This window comes from Spea bombifrons, chromosome 6 (assembly GCF_027358695.1).
Source record: "Spea bombifrons isolate aSpeBom1 chromosome 6, aSpeBom1.2.pri, whole genome shotgun sequence".
NCBI classification, from domain to species: Eukaryota; Metazoa; Chordata; class Amphibia; order Anura; family Pelobatidae; genus Spea; species Spea bombifrons.
In genome coordinates this window covers 36,039,670-36,060,467 of record NC_071092.1, presented here as the reverse complement: position 1 = coordinate 36,060,467, position 20,798 = coordinate 36,039,670, and the positions used below count along the sequence as shown (strand labels likewise).

The following is a 20,798-nucleotide window of genomic DNA, read 5'->3' as shown; positions in this document are numbered from 1 at the left end:
CCCCAATTATAAGACGACCCCCCAAAATCAAAATATTAATTTAGGAAAAAAACAAAAAGCCTGAATATAAGACGACCCCATAGGAAAAAAAGTTTTACCAGTAAATATTAATTCATGTAAATATATTTTTTAAATTTCCTTTTATTTGCCAACCTGCCCCCCCCCAGTTATGCCACTCTGCCCCCAGAAATGCTTTATACCCCCCCTATTTGCCACTCTGCCCCATGATATGCCTTATACCCCTATATGCCACTCTGGCATAGGGGGTTAAAAGGCATAGGGGGTTAAAAGGCATATCATGGGGCTGAGTGGCATATAGGGGGTTAAAATGCATTTCTGGAGGTATATATGCATATCATGGGGCTGAGTGGCATATAGGGGGTTAAAATGCATTTCTGGAGGTCCAGAAATGCATTTTAACCCCCTATATGCCACTCAGCCCCATGATATGCCTTTTAACCCAGCATGTACTGGCTGCCTTGGCTTGATAGGCGTGTGATTGCTGCTAACAGCAATCACACTCCTGTCAAGCCAAGGCAGCCAGTACATGCTGGAACCTGGGGATGATAGTAGTGGGATTACAGCCTCCCTATGCCATGCTACAACCCCCACCCCCCTTACACATCCATGCTATCACACACAAACACACATTCACAAACATTTAAATACTCATTCATTCTATTAATCACACATACTTCACACATTAATCACACATACTTACCCAAAAACCCTCCCCCACCCCCTTACCTGAACTGCAGATCTCTCACTCGAAGACTTCTGCAGGGGACCGGCTGTACCAGCAACTTCTCTGGCCCCGCCCCCAGAGGAGGGAGGGAGGGGGAGATAGAGTTCTGTGAGGAAGCTACAAGCTTCCTGTCCTCCTGCTTCTAACGGAAGAGACGCTGCTCGCGACCGGTAAGCAGCATGGCCCCAGCCATTTTTTTGGGGTCTGATTAGAAGACGACCCCGATTATAAGACGAGGGGTATTTTTCAGAGCATTTGCTCTGGAAAAAACCTCGTCTTATAATCGAGCAAATACGGTACATAACAAAATGTAATTAACATTTTGTAATATGAGGTAGCAGCAGGATAAATGTTAAGTAAGGAGATGGCAGAATTAATCGGTGAGTGGTGCTGTGCAGCAGTAGAGCCCATCTCTGAACCTGAGAAACACTAAACTGTAAAGGCTGTATTCAGCCTGTATTTGTGGAGGGGCGTCCTTCAGGGCATTTCATTATCGCTGGGCGTCTTGTTGGAGCTTGCAGGGTATCTTGTTGCTCACGTTTGTGCATTTTGCAGCACCTCGTCTAGTCTCTCGCCTCCCTTGGCGTTCCTCTCTGCGTCTCCTGACATTCTCACTCAGCGTTCCGCCTCCTCCTTCAGACTGGGTAAGCATTTTTTTCCATCTGCTATTCTCAGCAGAGGCGGCAGCTGTGCAGAGATGGAGGGGGGTCTCGTTTAAACAAAGCTGCTCAGCAGCTCTCTTCGTTTCAAGCGCAGGGAGGGAAGATTGCTTGTTTAGACAGAGCTGCTCAGCAGCTCTGTTTGTTTCATGCGCAGGGAGGGAAGGGTGCTTGTTTAGACAGAGCTGCTCAGCAGCTCTGCTTGTTTCATGTGCATGGAGGGGGCTCATCTACTCGTTTCGTGTGCAGTTTGGGAGGAAAGGGCTATTGTTTAGATAGAGCTGCTCACCAGCTTTACTCGTTTTAGGGGCAGGGAGGGAGTGGATTTAGTTTTCTACTAATTTCGTGTGCAGGGTGGGGGGCTCCTTTTTAGAATAGAGCTGCTCTACTTGTTTCTCCCATTCAGTTCTACCTTTAGCTACTTTCTGCCAAACTAAGTCTCAAACATTTCCCCAACGAACTATATACGGCGGGCCTAAAATGTAAGGTAGGCCTGGATAGGCCTTCTTTTCCTAGCACACATCCCAAACCCAGAACAAGAGCTGAGAAGAGCCTTTAAATGATCACGGCTAACACAGCCTTAATTAATTAATCCTACTCTACTTCAGCATTGGTTCATTTCTTTGGCCCTATCTCACCTACTAAGGGGGGGGCATTTTCGGGGTCTAGGCACATTTCAGACCCACTGGACGTTCGCTCTAACACAAATTTAAAGGATGTCTTCAGGTCCCTTGGGGTATTAAGAATATGGGAGAATATAAAAGATGAGAAAGGCACTGTTAAAATGTACAGTGTGTGTGTTCCTGTGTCTATTGATTGTTAATAGAGACTTCTATTACTGTAAAGCGACACTACCAGAGTTCCTCACAAACTTCCTTTAATCACATATTGCCAACACTACCCATTAGCTACATGCTGTTATATCATGTGAGTATAGTCCAAAACATTCCTATATACAATACTTGGAACCTTGTAGCTAACTGCTTTACATAAATACAGATACATAGACTTTGACGGCAGATAAGAACCATTCGGACCTTCTAATCTGCCCATTTTTCCTGCTTTAAATCGTTACTCGGTGCTTGATCTTGTCTTAAGTTCAGGGTAGCTTTATGGTTATGGCATACTTAAGTTCCCTCGCTGTGTTAACATCTACCACTTCTGATGGAAGGCTGTTCCACTTATCTACCACCCTCTCGGTAAAGTAAACCTTCTTTTACGTTATAGTTAAGCCTCTGACACATATGTTTTAGACTATGACCCCTTGCTCTAACATTTCTCTTCTGAAATAAACTTCCCTTCTGTACTTTTTAAAATCCCTTTAAGGTATTTAAATGTGTCTATCGCATCTCCCATATGCAAGTGTTCTATTAAGCAGGGTATGTAGAAACAGCTAAACGTATTACCGTAATACCTTTATAAATACCTGATCAATAACACAAATTATTGATCAGGTTCCACAGAAACATATAGATAAATATACTCCATTGCACTGCGCTGTGGAATATGATGGTGCTATAGAAATGCATAATATTATACAGACATATTTGTACCACTGCAGCTGTACATGGGAATTTCCGAATACTCGAAAAAATGTTAAAACACGTAAAGGACACGAAAGTGCGCTTTTATTTACGTTTAGGACGGGAAAATACAATAATACAATTAGGAAAAAAGACATTTCTGCCCCTGGATTTCATGATTGTGTCACTGGCCATTAAACCCCTGTTAGAAAGTGGGTCAGGCGGCACACGAGCAGTTTAGCCGGTTCGCTCCAGTATATGAAGGTCACTGCACACCATCTATAGAGCGTTAAAACATTTGAATGGACATTACTGTCTATGCATCTGCATCGGACGCTTGAGATCTAAAACGAGGCTTGATACGCAGAGCGCTAAGTAATGAATAAAACCCTGCTCGTGTAAGAAAAGCAGCAAAAAAGCAGCAAAATCTAATTAGGCCTGTGCCAAATGTTTCAACTAAAATGTTTGCAGCTCTGGAAACATGGCTGTGAGTGTATTGATTATTACGTAACCCATCGCGAGTATGCGCCCAAAACGAGTCTTGGACCGCAAAAGTGGTCCACACCGGTTGTGACGTCACATTTATGCGTTTCCTCGTGTTAGTTTTAGAGGTTGCTGACATCGAAGCTTGATACAGGCACGGTTAACGCAGGTAGGTACCGGGTAAAGAGACATCCGGAGCAATTAAAAGTGCGATTGTGCTGTTTTTGGTGTAATTCGCGGGTGCTGTATCAATGGGCTCCGTTAGTTCTACGAGCCTAGCTCTGCTTGTGACCTTTGGGAGAGGAGCCGGTGACATCCACTGTGCTAAAGGCATTGAGTTATACAACTGTTCGTCTCTACATATGGTTTTAATATGAAAATAGAATAATTTGGGTCTGTGCTATGCACTTTGATCAATTGCTGACTATATATATATATATATATATATATATATATATATATATATATATATATATATATATAATTATATAATGTAGTGGCACCTGGTTATATAATCGGTGTAATGTATGTATGTATGTATGTACGTACGTACGTACGTACGTATGTATGTATGTATATTTATATAAAATCAGTTAATATGTGTATCATGTAATTAATAGTTTGGTATCTAGGTTGTATATTTTTTTTTTTAAGAATTACATTTAGAATACACGCTCAAGAAATGCAAAAATGCCTGTTTATATAACACCTTGTTCTGTTTTAAAAGCCTAATCTTTATAACCACACCTTTTATATGTCATTTTTGTGCTTTTTCTCGAAATAGTCACATTAACTCTTAAGCTATATTTATTCTATATATTGATTTTTTTTTTTTTTTTTTTGTTTTAAACAAAAATTAAGTTTTTTTTTTTGTTTTTTTTTTAATTTCTGGCTGAGACAACTAGAGGGAAGGTGCAGCTGGTGTGGTGAAAGGCGCAGTGTGCACAACGCTGTTTTATTGCATTTATTCTATATTTCAATAGGAAGCTACTATGGGTGCATCAGCGTCGTCTGTGCCGCCGCCACCACTGCCTGCTGCTGCTGCACCAGAACGGACTCAGACTTTGGCGTCTCCACCCCCGGAATGTCCCATGCATCAAAAACAGACGGAAGGTACTAATTAAAAGGGAAATCAAATAGATTGTTTTTAATTACCTGTGGCAGGGTAGATTAGAACTTAACCCCTTAATGACAAAGCTGGTACATGTACCGCCCATTGTGCTTAAGGGGTTAAACACCATCTTTACTGCTGATGTGCGTTTCTAATTTGGTAGCTGATTCCGTTGTGTTTCGGAGCTTGTCCGCATTACTGGGCTTATCCGGTAAATAGCGAGTTGCTGGGGACAATCGTTAAGATTGGGAGTTTAGCTGCTAATGAGTAATTATTTACAGAACACAATTTCCTGAATAAACACTGGTTGTGTCATGTAAATGTCTATTTTATTTTTATTGGAATTGTCTTCAAACTCTTGGTTTCATTACTTTAATAGAATTTTGTTTTATTAGTGGATTACATAACTCCTTCATATTCAGCATTGCTATGTGTTATGACAACGATAGCAACCCAGTATGCATACGATGGTCCATTTTTTTTTTTTATTGCTAAATGGGCTTTTCTCATAAATACTTATGTATTAAATATATACTTTAGCTCCTTAAAAGCCAGTTGCCAAAAATGGTGTAAATAGCAGATGTGGATTGTCCCTTTTTCCGAGCCCTATCACTGCCATGTGCGTGGGAACAGAATATTTGTTAACTTGCCCTTCAACGCCGCATTTTCTTACAAAAAATGTTTAATTCCGCAGGGTGCCCAATGAAAAAGGAAGCCCCGCCGAATCCCGAGAGTCAGAGCTGCTCTGGACCAGCACATCAAGAAAGGGCATATGAATATGTAGCGTGTCCGATGAAATCGCATGCAAAGGATGAAATTGATCCCAGCAACATGGTAAGTTTCTGCCTGGGGTGAAAGTATTTAATTTGCAAGAATGTACATTTTAGTAAAGTGTTTAAAAGATTTGCTTGTGTGTCTTATAAGTTAAGCTTATAAATGAAGGACTGAAGAGCTTTGCCCAAGAGGGCATTAGAGATAATAGCCACTTGGTAACACATGATGGTATGGTAACACATGATGACTAACGTTAAATCCACATTTTTCTTGCTTTAGATGCCGCCTCCAAATCAGACCCCAGCACCAGATCAGCCTTTCCCGCTTTCTCTATCACGCGAAGAGTCAACCATTCCCCGATCTGGTACAGACAAAAAATGGGTATACCCATCTGAACAAATGTTCTGGAATGCAATGCTGCGGAAGGGGTAAGTAAATGTTTTTATGTGTGTAATGCATCTCTAACCAGCCACAAAGAAACGGCTCCTTGGGTTTTGATCCATTTTTTTTAATTCTGTAAATAATTCCATATTTACAAATTACTGCTGTGTGTTTAGTGTGCAGAAGCCACTTGGCCTGAATATACTATACCTAAGATGCCAAATCCCTCCTTAGTGAATAAGCCCATTTGTATTCTGCCAAGTGCAAAGCAAAATATTAATAGCTCCCACAATAGAGTGAGTGTGGGCAGGTCGCTCCCTTCCCATAAAACTATTAATTGATGGCTATAAACTGACATTAAACTCACAACTGCCACAGTGGACAAATCTGGCTGAGAATATTACATTTTGTATTTTAACTTCTGGAGAGATAGCACTAAAAAAAAAAAAAAAAAAAAAAAAAAATTAAAAGATTGCATTTATTATGTATTTATGTGTGGTTTGTTGCATTTTAGTTGGAAATGGAAGGATGAGGATATTCAAAACAAAGACATGGAAAATATTATTAAAATTCACAATCGGAATAATGAACAGGCTTGGTTTGAAATCCTGAAGTGGGAAGCGCTTCATGCCAAGTAAGTTTCAGCCAGCATACCCCTTGTCTACGTCCGGTAATCTGACATTCATTTAATACCAGAATCATCTGATTCTCTTGCCAAACTGTATTTTCTTTGTTGCTCAGTAGGTTGTGGAGCTCCGCTCTGAGTAATGGATCATGGAATCCGTAGTTCATAAATACCTGCAGAGTCGCACTTTGCCTATTCTTACTGTAGCTTTTACCTCTCCGCTGGATCAATTCTATGCTAATGAGATTCCGCTTGTACATGTTAGAGGAGATTTAAAATGTTACGCCTGTGCTTTTCGGACATTTTGCTCGCTTTTTATCATTACACCATATAAATACACATATTTTTATTTTACGCTATTAAATCATGTGTGTGATCAGGTTATCTTGTTTTAGATCATAAAATGTAATTGAACTGATTTGATCTTTTAAAGCCGGGTTATGTAAAAGCATCATTCTCTGTGCGATAAGGCAGCTCAAGGGGATATGTTCTGTGTGTATTTTGCCTTTTATACTAATTATCCTAATTTCAGATACAATTTTTAATAATTCATGTCTCTCTAAATATCTAGGGAATGTCCTTGTGGCCCAACATTAACTCGCTTTGGAGGAAAAGCAAAGGAATACTCACCCAGAGCCCGAATCCGTTCTTGGATGGGGTATGTTAACATGCGTTTTACCTAAAACTGTCTTTATTGGTTGTCTGACCTCGGGGGGGAAAAAAAAATTCTAAGAAGCCTTTTTGTCTTTGTTAGTTATGAGCTCCCGTTTGATCGGCACGACTGGATCGTAGATCGTTGCGGGAAAGAAGTGAGATACGTCATCGATTACTATGACGGAGGCCAAGTAGATCAAAACTACCAGTTCACTATTTTAGATGTCCGTCCAGCATTTGACTCTATCGACGCCGTTTGGGATAGGATGAAAGTAGCGTGGTGGAGATGGACATCCTAATCGGTGAAAGGATTCCGCGTCGCCTTTTCCTGCTATTGAGTGAAGTGCAGAGATTCGTCATCAGTTTCTCATAAGCTACAAGCATTGGGGGTTTCTGACTTGCGGCTGTTTGATTCCCAGTTGGCGTTAATATGACTGTCACCAAAAAAAGAGCATAAAAAGTAACTGCCTATAAATCATAATCTTTACTTTTCAGGATATTGCAATTAAACATGTAAATCGTGTAAGAAACGCAATTTCAGGCACATTGGGCACTCGCCTGGACAACCTTATATTTATTGATTCCTGCACCGATTTTATAAAGCTGTAAAATCCAATTAAATTAGTGGGGGTTTTTTGGTGACAGATCTACTTAAAACTTCCTTTTACTACTTCTATTGTAAAAGCTTGCGCATGTTACATCTAATCTAAACAGATTAACATTCCTCCTAGGAGGGAGACGTACTTCGAACTTCAGTGCATCCCATGTGCGTTGAATCATCTTCCGTTCAGCTGTTACCGATATTTAATAAAGGCTTTGTATATATGTGCAAAATCTCAAAACGTGCAAGCTAATTTTATTTATGTTGTTTGCTAACCTGGGACTAGGTAAATGTTTCAGGATTCCTTAATTAACACTTTAACTTTAATTGTTTAAGGCAAGTGGATATTGGCAGAGGAGAAATGTATATCTAAAGGAATACAATTTAATTCCAGTAACCCGTTTTGAACAAATGTATTCTATAGACTGACTTACATTGCCTTGTACAATGAATACTGTTTCTTTTGAATGTTGATTTGGCCAATTTATTAAAAGAACTTCCAATTTATGTATTGCACCTTTTTAGAAACAAAATTTGTTGCGTAGAAGTACTATGATTTTGTTCTTCTTTGGCTTCTCATTTAAAAGCACAGTTTAGTGTCCCTGACCTAGAAGCTGCAGCTATGCTGCAGTAGCTGCCCTTCTCCCCAATACATTTCTTGCCACTGATTGGCTGCATGAAATCAATGGGAGGGCTTCCCACACGTGGACACAGGAGCCCGAAGAGCCCCCTGCTGCAGCCTTCTCCTAGTCATCTTGTGCAGGGCATTTAGCTAAGGGTGTGAAAAGGGGCAAATGCGAATGGACTCCCCGTACATTAGCAAAATGGATAAAAATTTAGATCACACAGCTATAAAACGCATATAATGGATAGTGTCCCTTTAAGCTTGCCAGCTGCTCCTGAGTTACTGTTTATAATACGGTCTTAGAGGCGTCTGTATAGAGTAATGCTATTCTTTCTATAGTTTATTTCTTGTAGAGGATCCCGTCCGGGACGCTGGAAAGTCCCTTTAAATGGTCCTTGCTTAACTCATATCTTCTAACCATCCGTACGTCAAAGAGAAACTATTATCCTGGATCTGTCGGAGAATAATGGCGTTCATGGGTCTACATTTTCAAAACCCTGAGCTGGGTGTTGATTCGATTCTATTTCTGGGAAGTTCAGCTCAAGAGATCAGAGTTTATGTATTAAGAGCATTTTTGGTGCAGTTGCTATAGCAGGATGACGAGACTGGACCTTTAATGAATAGATTGCCCTGTGACACTATGTGCCAGCCTTGTGCACATAGACCAAAAATGACTACGACAAATATTTTGGCTCTCCTTGTTTTTTTGCTTCTTCTGTCCTCTTTATTTTATCTTTGTCCGCTGCTCCCTACAATCTTCTGCGTTATCCAGCTGTCCCGGAGCGCTCCCAATTGCGGAAGTACTCCAGGACGCAGATTAATTCAGACAGATTCGTGGAGAAGGCGCCGAGCGTTGCGCAGAGGCTGCGCACTTTTGTGGAAGAGCTCCGGGAGGCCAGCTTAACAAAGCAGATCAAGAAAGAAAACGTAATAGACATAAGAACAAGAAGCGGACACAGAATCGGTTGGCGAAGAAGGTAGCGAGAGTGTGAGAGAGAGAGAGAGTGTGTGAATGAAAAAAACAAACAACATAATGAAAATTCAGAACTCTGCTTTGGTTGGGGGTCCCTCCTTGTTTTTGGACATTCATACAATTAACAAAATTGGCACATTATGGTAAAGTGTAAATTTGTAAGAATCTAAACACATGCCCGCTACATGCAGTGCCTGTGTTAAATTGCTTGGAATAATGAAATAATTGTGTACTCAAAATCATTAAATTCCACACCTTAAAAACTATCATTTTGTCACAAAACCTACATTAGATCTGTTTAGATACATTACCCCCTTTAAAAAAAAAAAAAAGGATCCATAAAGTATTCTGTGAAAACTTAAATATGCATTCTTCTAAAACAACCAAGAAATGGCTCCCATTGAAATAATTGGAAGTGGTTCTGTGGTTTTTCTAGTGCTCTAACTAGAATGCGGTTTGTTTCCCAGCACAAATCTGGTGCCGCATCGCCACCTAGCGGCCACTAAAGAGCATACAGTTACAACGGTTTCCGATGGCTGCCACTGCCACCTAGTGGTCGTATTTTGTAGTGCGGTTTGTAAAGGAGGAGGCGGAAAAGGAAGTGGGGTAACCCGGGTAATCGGAAACGTGTGAGATAACCGGGCAGATGCCGCGGGTGCCTTTGCAGACCGGGCATGTCTGAGATAGTTCTGGAGGAGATCTCTGCCCTGTCTGCCATTTACTGTGGGGAAGGGGAATTTGAAGTCCTCTCGCTTTCAGGTGAACGATGTTGTATTATATGCATAAGAGTCATTGTTATTCTACTGCTCTCAGCTCCAACTCACAGCATCGTCAGCCATCAAAAAGAACGGCTGGTCTCAAAAAATATGCCTCCTGCAGTTTGTTGGCAAATAGTTTTCCAGTCCAAAGCGTTATGATTTTAGTGTGCTGGGTTTGTGTCACCATTAAAATTTATTTATCTCCCCAAACCACAGCGTTACAGACTTTTCACGTATTTCTCTTTATATAAATAGAATATGGGATGCAAATCCTTACCTTTAGCTAAAATGTACTCTTAGTTATTTTTTTGCCAATGCATGATACACATACAGTATCATCCAAGTCAAGTTCGGTAGTTTAGTGCTTGAAACCAGGTGCTATAGACTTTGGGGCTTATTCACTAAATGTAGAGTTGGCCAGAGATTTGTGGTTTTCGCTCCCTCACTTCGCTTTTCATTAAGAAGGGCCATCACGGTCAGCTTTCACCAGCAAGAAGAACAGAGCTGCCCCTGTATAATATACTTAATGGGCGTTGACAGAAGAAATGTCACTGGTATAACTATACATTATACAGGGCCAGCCAAGCTTTTCCTGCACCAGAAGCATATTGAGGACAGCCCTTTATAATGTATAGAGAAATTAAGCACCCCTCCTGTTATATCTAAATGGTACTTACCATTGCCAGTGTATGGATCAAATAAATGCACTAGCATTACAAGTGACATAACAAACACCATGACATTAACAGCACTTTAGCACCAAGATGTCTGGGGCGGGGGCAGGGGAGTGAGACTTGGGGTCTCCCATGCCCTACAGGGGATACGGGGCCCTATGTTATACCCCTGTACACGACAATTCTATTAGCTGCCGTGGGAAGTAACATCTGGTTATTTACCATTTACTGGGTTAGATTTCAGTGTCATACCGCATGTCATACTGGGAGCAGATGGCTTCTCCAAACTGATGCTTAGAAAGTGTATTCTTCAGGGCATCGGTGATTCCAGTACAGTCTTTAAAAATACATTTCGCCATTAAGTGTTGCTGTGTTTTTTCCACTTAACTGCAAAACGAAACTAATGTTGCAGGTTTCATCCTATATAAAGCCAGGGCCGTGTTTCCTCCGTATAATACCAGGATGGAGCTGGAAAGGGGGCAGGGGTGCAATTTCCCCATGAGCTGCTGGGATTTATTTTTTGGTCCTTTTAATCTAAATAATTGAAACTGAAATCACCCAAATGGTTTATTTGGAAATGCAACAATCGATGAGCAAACCCAAAAAATTTACCAGCCAGATTTTTTTTTGTTCCCCAATTTCTTTTCATAAATTCCCCTTTAGTCTCCATTTAAAGATGTTTATTGGGGTAATACCACATAAAACACACATTTTTTTCAGTGCCGCACCGCTGAACCGTACCGTGGTTAACCCCTTTATGACAAAGGGTAGTTTACACCATAAAGGCTGAAGCTTGTATGTTTAACCATTATTCCTCTTTTTGTATTTTAGTGTACCTAATATTTACCAACGCATGCACAAAACAATGAATAAAAATGCTGGTGCTTCACCCATTATAGAGTAGTTTGTGTACCTGTAACATCATACACTCGTACACATTAACACTATATGCTGACATACACACTCATGTTAATGCCATATACATAATACACAACGCCATATACACTAAGCTCTTCTTGCAGGTGAAATGTGTTGGGGATGGTGCTTCATAATGACTAGCTGATTATTGTCACATCACTATTTAGTGAATAAGTCCATTTGCCTACAAATGTAAACTTTCAAGTGTGGCTGAAAACTTGGACTTTGTAAACTTTTCTCTAAGTTTCTATATTTACAAAATCATGTACTCTTTACATTAAAGCGCGCCGACATATGCACTTTAATAAGTATGTAAGCTGAATAGTCCCTTTAAATTTCCGTGTGTTCCCCTTTTGCAAATGATTGGGGGGATTCTGCAGAATCTAGAGGGTCTAATGAGACCCCTATGCGAATGTGCAGGAAGTTCAGTGGGAACACTTTCCTGTCACTGATTGGCCATTTCAAGCAGCTGACCAGCGTCTCTAAATGTTGTACCACAGAGGTTAATAGGTTTAACAAATTCATATTAAAGTTCTTACAAAGCATTCTTTGTTGAATTTCCATTTAATGTTTTATATTCTTTTTGTTTCAGAAGCAAAACTTTGCTAACAATCATTAGTGAATTCCTAATATAAATAAATATGCATTGTGAACCTCATGTTGTTTGTTAGCGACAATAGCATAAATTCATTTTCTTGATATATTTGTTTTTTTCGCCCTCCAAATTTACATTTTCGCCATGCATGCAGTTTATGCTAATCCTTCAGAGGATTCCATACTGAATATGCTTAACAAATATGCTGATAACGCTGCATTAACCAAAAAAGGGCATCAAACTTTTATGAGGCCTGTCTTTATTAGAACAATAAATGTCAGCAGAATGATAATTCACTTGGTTTTCTCAAATGCCTTTATTATGCCGGAGAACAGAAGTTATGCATGAGACTCGTACAAAAAGTATCATTGAATCGTAAGTAAGTCATAACATGACCTTTGGATCATTATCAGATAGAACATACTAGAGCAGGGGCGTCCAAGTTTTTTCTGCAGTGGGCCACTTCATCAGAATTGTATACGTGCGCGGGCCGCACTAATTTTTCACTGTGAGAAAATATGGCCTTTAATAAAATATGCAGATTAAAATAAAGTAAATAATACAAAACCTTTACTTTTCCTCTCACTGATTTCTGGGCCTAGAAAGTTTTGTGACTACAAATTCAGGATTCAGGATAATTAAAAATGAAATAGTTCTATTTATTCTAGGGATCCACCAGAATGAAAATTCTGGACCAAAACATTCACGGTTCACTTAGCCAAAACCGAAAATGACCCTCACCTTTAAAAATAATAATAAAATAATAATAAAAACAAAAAAAAATTAGCAATATGACTTGGCATGATATGACTGTGCTTGCTGTTAGCAATCACACTCCTATCATGCCAAGTCAGCCAGTACATGCTGGTACAGGGTGGCTGTAAGTGATGTGCAGACCCCATACTGCTAGCAGCATCAATACACAAGCGGGACAGCTAGCTAGGTTTCAGCATGTACTGGCTGACTTGGCATGATAGGAGTGTGATTGCTAACAGCAATCACAGTCCCATCATGCCTAGGACCCAGCACTTACACATCCAACCAGTAAATGCTGGAACCTAGGCATGATGGGACTGTGATTGCTGTTAGCAATCACACTCCTATCATGCCAAGTCAGCCAGTACATGCTGGTACAGGGTGGCTGTAAGTGATGTGCAGACCCCATACTGCTGGCAGCATCAATACACAAGGGGGGCAGCTAGCTAGGTTTCAGCATGTACTGGCTGACTTGGCATGATAGGAGTGTGATTGCTAACAGCACATTCATATACTCATTCATTCACAGATTCATTCCCTCAATCACGCATACTCATTCAAACACCCTCCCCACCCCCTTACTTGCACTTGAGGTGCGGCACGCGTAAGATCGGTTGCCCTGGCTGCGGATCTTACGCGGGCCGCACCTCCAGGTCTCGCGGGCCGCATGTTGGACGCCCCTGTACTAGAGTATATCATGAAACAATGTTTTCTTTGTTTTGGTATCTGTCACTGAGTTAATGAAAATGTAGGGAAAATATAATGTTTTTAAACATGACATCCACAAAAGGGAGGAGCCACAGGTACAGCCTCTCCCCCATTCCACCATTCAGGAGACAGGGTGTGCTGGAGGCTCCATCCTTTTGCGGAATTGCACTGGGAGGCCAGGTTCCGTTGTGCGCAGAGAAGCGGACGAAGAAAGAAGACTTTTTGGAGCAGCGGACGAAGAAAGAAGAACAGGATCCAAGAGAAAAAACTGTGCTGCACAGCACAGAGATAGGGACACTGAAGCAGTCGGTGGGTGTTAAAGCGAGTTTGCGTGTTTGTATGTATGTGTTTGTATGTATGTGTGTTAGTTAAAGGGGCCTTGAAGAAATACTAGACCCAGGCTCTACTAACCCTAGGCTTGCCCCTTTCTCATAAGGTGTGCTTATGGGAGGATCCTAAGGCTGATGGGTTGGACAGAGGGACCAACATGGATCAGTTTGATGGGAGGGGGATAGGTGCCCAGATGTTAAGCATGTACTGGACCCCAAGATTTCTGATGGAGACCCTGCCCTTGAACGTATTCTTGCAAAGGCTTCTCCAGTACTGTATTTCTTAATGGCCAGTCTACTTCATGGACAGGGAGATACTACTCTCCTATTCCTAATGGGGATCTGTTTGTAATAATTAAGCGTTTTGTTTATCCTTCCCCAAAGACTGCAATATTACTGAATCTTTTTTAATAAAGAAAGAAGATTAGGAATTCTGCACTAGGTAGCAGCAACGTTTTTTTTTTTGTCTTGAGGCTGTTTGGGAATAAAAAGAAGAAAATACTGTCGGAGTCTACCTAAGTGACTGAACGTCATTGACAAAGCAGTAGTAGTGCACTTAACCTGCTGTGTAAAGAACTTATATGTTCAGTGGAACAAAGGGATCAAAGGTCAGTGACTTGAAATTAAAGTGGGGAAGGCAGTATGGCACATACCTTACTATGACAAAATAGCATTACTAGTCAGCAAAGAGCATCACAAATCAGTTGCACTAAGCTATTGTTATAACATGAAAGCATCTGGCTTCTCTTACTGTTTGAAAACAGTTCCCCGCTTCTGTCTATTTGCTAGTGCGAGTTCAAGGTAAAATAAACTGAGACAGGAACAGTAGCATGCAGTCTTTCGATTCAAAACATACATTGTGTGCTTTATACGAGGAACGCGTCTCCCCACAGCCTGAAAGCTTTTACTAAGATCGGCAACCTGAATGTGTAGTAGGGCTGCAACTAACGATTATTTTAATAATCGATTAATCGGCCGATTATTTTTTCGATTAATCGATTAATCGGATAAAAAAAACAATATGCAAATTTTTCGTTTATTTAAAAGAATTTAATGAACTGGATGTTAAAAAACAACTTAAAATTTACATTAACATTCTTATTTTGTTATGATGTAATAAAAAACAATATTTTCAAAGTACAAGAACCCAAACACAATATTTATGAAACAAAATAACCCCAAACATTCTGAAAAGAGGTGGACTATTACTGTTCAAGAAACTTTGCCCCAGCACTTTGCACTTTGCACCCAGCACTTTGCACCCAGCACTTTGCACCCAGCCCTGGCACTTTGCACCCAGCACTTTGCACCCAGCACTTTGCCCCAGCCCTGGCACTTTGCATCCAGCACTTTGCACCCAGCATTCAGCACTTTGCACCAGCACTTTGCACTTTGCACCCAGCCCTGGCACTTTGCACCCAGCACTGGCACTTTGCACCCAGCACTTTGCACTGTGCCCCTGCACCCAGTCTCTAACTCTGCCCTGCACCCAGCCCTGCCCCCACATTCTGCCCTGCCCCCACACTCACACTCTGCCCTGCACCCACTCTGCCCTGCACCCACACTCACACCCTGCCCTGCATCCCCACCCCCACTCTGCCCTGCACCCAGTCTCCCACTCTGCTCTGCACCCACACTCACACCCTGCATCCCCACCCCCACTCTGCCCTGCACCCAGTCTCCTGCCCTGCACCCCCCACCCCCACTCTGCCCTGCACCCCCACCCCCACTCTGCCCTGCACCCCCACCCCCACTCTGCCCTGCACCCACACTCACGAACCGCTCTGTGCGAATGGAGCCACTCGCACAGAGCGAACCGCTCTGTGCGAATGGAGCCACTCGCACAGAGCGAACCGCTCTGTGCGAATGGAGCCACTCGCACAGAGCGAACCGCTCTGTGCGAATGGAGCCACTCGCACAGAGCGAACCGCTCTGTGCGAATGGAGCCACTCGCACAGAGCGAACCGCTCTGTGCGAATGGAGCCACTCGCACAGAGCGAATCGCTCTGTGCGAATGGAGCCACTCGCCCAGAGCGTACCGCTCTGTGCGAATCGCTCTGTGCGAGTGGCTCCATTCGCACAGAGCGATTCGCTCTGTGCGATCTGTGCAGAATACTTACCTCCGGAACGCGTCACATCCGTCACGTAGCTAGAAGGCGGAGACGGCAGAGCATGTAGCAGAAGCGGGGAACGCTCGCGGAGGTAAGTAAAAGGAGCCGAGTGCTCCAACAACGAATTGATCACTCGATTAATCGATAACGGAAATCGTTATCGATGATTTCCGTTATCGATTATTATCGATTTTATCGATTCGTTGTTTCAGCTCTAATGTGTAGTAATTGTGATACAGTAAGGGAATGTATTGTCCATTGTAAAAACAAAAAACTTATCTTTCCCCTGCTTAAAATGATTGTCAATTCTAGTTTTGTCATACGCTTCGAATGTATGGACTGCCAAGAGTGCTGCGTACATTGTTAATGCTGTATAAACAAAAGATAATAATTACAAGGTCTTAAGCATGTATTACTACTTAATCTAAGAATAAGGGATTGCTGCAGTGGTTTGCCGTTAAATATTAACCTTGGTTTTATTACCCAACCCCTTCTTCTGTATTATGACCAGGGCCAGATATCTGGACCTGCTAAGATTCTTGCATTTCAATGATAATGCCCCCCTAGAGGTGACCCACAATCTGATCAAAGCCCATTATTTCTTTTCTAATAAAGTTTCTGAGATTTACACCCCAAGCAGAATGTCTGCATTGATGAGTCCCTTGTTCTTTTCAGCATAAAACCTCTTTTGCATTTACATTTTTTTTATGACAACAGGATTCAGAATGTCACTATTCAAAAATGTGAACAAATAAAAAAAAATATTGAAATAGTAATACAAATACAATAAAACTTAAAAAGAAAATGATATGAGCCTCAGTGACGTCACTATGACTTCTTTAGGGGCCCTGCTAATCACAAGAGATCATGCTGCACTGCCTTCTGAGGAGGGGAGGATAGTCATGAGACAAATACTTTTTGTTGCCACCAACCCAAAAGTAGTTTAAAAATTAAGATAGTATAGCATGTAAGGGAACATTTTGGCCCTACATTAAAGACCTACGCATGGACATACGTTAAAGACGTATGGATGGACATATATTAAAGACATACGGATGGACATATATTAAAGACATACGCATAGACCTACATTAAAGACCTACGCATAGACCTGCATTAAAGACCTACACATTGACATACATTAAAGACATACGCATGGACATACATTAAAGACATACGGATGGACATACATTAAAGACCTACGCATAGACCTACATTAAAGACCTATGCATTGGCATACCTTAAAGACCGAAGCATTGGCATCCATTCAAGACATATGGATGGACATATATTAAAGACATAAGCATAGACCTACATTAAAGACATACTTTTACATACTGTATTTTTTAATAGTACGTGTTTCTAACACACATATAAACTAATACACCAGCTAATATGAAGGAAGTCTTTGTCATGGGTATTATAGTAGCTTGTAAGTCCCAAATGTTTTATTTTATATAGACTTATGCATGCACTCCCTTTGCATATCAACAAACCTATTTTGTCTGGATTGTATGCGTTGCATGAACCTCTTACACCATTCATTGTCCCTTTAATGCTTTATAACCGCTGTTGACATTAAGTGGAAAAAGGGGTAGTATAGTAAGATTAATTACATGAGACGAATAGAATCTGCTATTTACAAATGTAGTTTTCCTTTTGATTTATGGCCGTTGGATCGCAGAATTGAAGCTGGTTGAAAAATAGCTTCCCTCTTTTTTTTGTTGTTGCAGAAAATGGAACAACAGTAATGATTCAGACCGGCGTACAAGATGCAGCTGAATTGGAAACTCATCTACGGCTTGTATTTGACCTGCCAATTACGTATCCATCCTGCCTACCAAGTCTCTCTGTTAGCTCTGAGGAACTTAGCCGGGCTCATTGTAAAGCCTTAAGAGATAAAATACTGGATGAAGCGCAAAAGCATCTCTCGGAACCAATGATACATCATTTACTTCTTTGGACACAACAGAATCTACACAATCTAATTGGGCACCCTAAGCCACCGACCTCGGATGAACTCCACCCTCGTTCTGAGGACACAACGACAGATGGAAGAATATGGACAATGCTTCTACATTTAGATCACATGAGAGCCAAGAACAAATATGTCAAAATTGTAGAGAAGTGGGTGACTGATTTGAAGTTGTGTGGGAGACTGATGTTCCTGGGCAAAATAATTCTGATCCTACTGCAAGGTGACAGAGATAGCATTAGGGTAGGTATGAAGGTTAACATAACCAGGCTAGATGGGCTGAATGGTTTGTCATTAAATTCTGTATTTCTATGTGATAATATTACTAAATATGTCATTCTGCATAGATTCCCCTGACACAGAAAGGGTTAAAGTCTACCTGTCACCTTTATAAAACCTTGCATGACTTAGTAGATCTGTTGAGCCCAAATGTTATTCATAAGAGCTTTATAGCCTCTGTCCTTTGCTTGGGGACTATGTATAAAAGGCAGCGAAAAAGAGGTCTTTCTCCTGTAACAACCAAAGAAATCTTTGTGATGATTGGGCCATCCCATTAGTGATAAGTCAGCTTTTTCAAACCTTGCATTTGAATTCATTTTTATACCTAAGATCATTTGGACATACGTATTGTCTTAGTGGTTAACAACTATGTATTATTTATTATTAAATCTCAACTATTAGGAAACACCTAAAGGTAGAGAACCTCAGCTTTACAAGACCTCTTATGCCTTCCCACTCACTATATTAACCTCTAGCATGTCTGCTGGGGGCCAACCGTTATGACCTCTAGTTAAATATGCTTCCATGTTGTTTTTTGTTGAATCCCTTTATGTAGTTAAATAGTCACATCCTCTACCTCTTTTCTTTATATAAAGCTATACATGTTTTAATCACCCATATTTTATTATCTTACTGACAATATGTTTGAGATTTTCCACAATTGTTCTCTGCTTTCCATCCATAACTCCATAAGTTACGTTACTTTGAAGTGAGTCTGACTTTTTCCCATGACAACATTTTTAAGTCATTCACCTAGCGAGTTAAAGAGCTTTGTGCTGTCATCTTCTATAAACGCTGATTGCTACAGAACCCTGACCGACGTAACTACTTTATTTGGCTGACCCCTGCCTCATTTGTTGGAACACATTCGCGGTAGTTCGAAATTACATATAAAATCAGTGTTCCTTAGATCTCAGCCATGATTTTTCATGTTTACTTGCTAAGGGTGGTTGTTAGTTAATAGACCTGAACTGATGTTAACTGCCATTGACTTGAATGGAATTTAAATGTTATATCAGGTGCATAAAATGGGACTCGGTCCTTATTAGGTTCAAACTAGAAACTGGAACTGATCAAAATATAATTGTAGACGTGTTACAAACACAGAGTAAACCTTTTTAACCCAGTTTAATTGTTTTAGTGATATTTGAAGTAAAGGTTAGGGAATATTTTACCCAGACAGAAATAACTGCATGGCATGTGGGATAAATCCTCCTAAGATTGTTTTCCCAAGGTGGAGAGCAGCCTAACGGGGAGGAAAAAGCACGCAGCAGCTGCAGGAAACAGTGTGTTCTCATTGATTTGAGGGATCTGCACAAAGACGTATTTATAGACCATTGGTGGGTTATACAACTGAAGTGGATGCATAGCGGACCTTTTAAATATTCGCAGGGTTTCTAATGATAGAAGTGAAGATTATTGGAAACAATGGCTTGGTTATTCTCTAATCTTTTTTCTCAATCTGCTTAACAATAAATGGCCATGTCAAATAAACGTAGCATTGCAGGACAATCAGTGCAGTAATGCTTATACATACAATTCAAAATGGCTAATAATTGTCTCTGATCCAAAAAATATATTGGAAAATACCAACAGTGACCTGTCGGCTGGGTCTTTAACCAGTCGGGTTTATTTTGTGGACAGTACAGTCCACCCTGGCAATGGTGTAGAAAAATCCCATTTAAAATATGTCTGCGTGCTATATCTATATAACACAGAGATGGGAACAAATCTTTTAGCTTTATCTTTTACATGATTATTTTTTAGGATTATCTGGTACTTCAGAAGACCTGTAAAGTAGATGTTGATTCGAGTGGTAAGAGGTGTAAAGAGAAAATGATGAGCGTTTTGTGTGAAACCATATTACCCTTGGGACATGTAAGGTATTGAACATTACTATTATTCTTATTTTATTTATTTTTTTAAATCCGAAAATAAACATATCCTTTCCCTCCTGCCTTGCAGGTTTTCTACATTTGAAGTGAAAGAATATGGATCAATAAGTGATTTACAAACAGAATTTGAAACTGCAGGACTGGAGAAAATTTACAGTGAATATGTTCAAACTCTGTTTTAACCAACAGATAATGCGTTTAGAGTGTTGCTTTAATTTGAATACTTTTCTTTTTAATGTCATAAAATGCAACTTCCACCTCAAATAAAGAATGTGTATGATCATGTAGATCTTAAAATATACCACGTTAGTGGAACTCAGGGAGGCACCTGGAGAAGGGCATAAAAATCTCTATATCTGTCTGTAAAAGGAATTATGTTCCCCATAAAAGAAGCTTTGTTACCGACTATCCAGCTGCTGACCAATGCACCCTATTCCCGATTCTGAACTGATTTATTTGATTATAATTGGCGATATTTTAAAATACTGCTGTTCAGAGAGGTTTACTTATGAGGAATATGCTGAGGAAATTGTGCTGCTTAGCCAGGTCAGTATATTCATCCTAATGTTTTTATAACAAAAAATCAATTCCGGGATGTCTGACATAATATACATTTTAATCTTTCTTATTTCTTAACAAGCAACAG

At 40.5% G+C, this 20,798-nt stretch overlaps 2 protein-coding genes across 3 annotated transcripts; both read left to right on the top strand.

Annotated features, from left to right (window-relative positions):
• Positions 1 to 3,497: 3,497 nt before the first annotated feature.
• On the top strand, positions 3,498 to 7,416 carry LOC128501011 (holocytochrome c-type synthase). The gene is made up of 7 exons (XM_053470392.1): positions 3,498 to 3,579; positions 4,394 to 4,523; positions 5,216 to 5,355; positions 5,575 to 5,723; positions 6,191 to 6,310; positions 6,873 to 6,959; positions 7,056 to 7,416. Exons 2-7 carry the CDS (start codon positions 4,403 to 4,405, stop codon positions 7,252 to 7,254), a joined length of 816 nt encoding a protein of 271 aa, XP_053326367.1. The 5' UTR covers positions 3,498 to 3,579; positions 4,394 to 4,402; the 3' UTR covers positions 7,255 to 7,416.
• A 2,357-nt stretch (positions 7,417 to 9,773) lies between these two features.
• RWDD3 (RWD domain containing 3) lies at positions 9,774 to 20,406 on the top strand. Of its 2 annotated transcripts, none has more exons than XM_053470393.1 (4): positions 9,774 to 9,913; positions 17,737 to 18,221; positions 20,025 to 20,140; positions 20,223 to 20,406. In XM_053470393.1, exons 1-4 carry the CDS (start codon positions 9,829 to 9,831, stop codon positions 20,332 to 20,334), a joined length of 798 nt encoding a protein of 265 aa, XP_053326368.1. In that variant the 5' UTR covers positions 9,774 to 9,828; the 3' UTR covers positions 20,335 to 20,406. The 2 variants fall into 2 exon arrangements, with proteins under 2 accessions (XP_053326368.1, XP_053326369.1); XM_053470394.1 differs by having other exon boundaries at positions 20,025 to 20,135; positions 20,223 to 20,334.
• Positions 20,407 to 20,798: the final 392 nt, after the last annotated feature.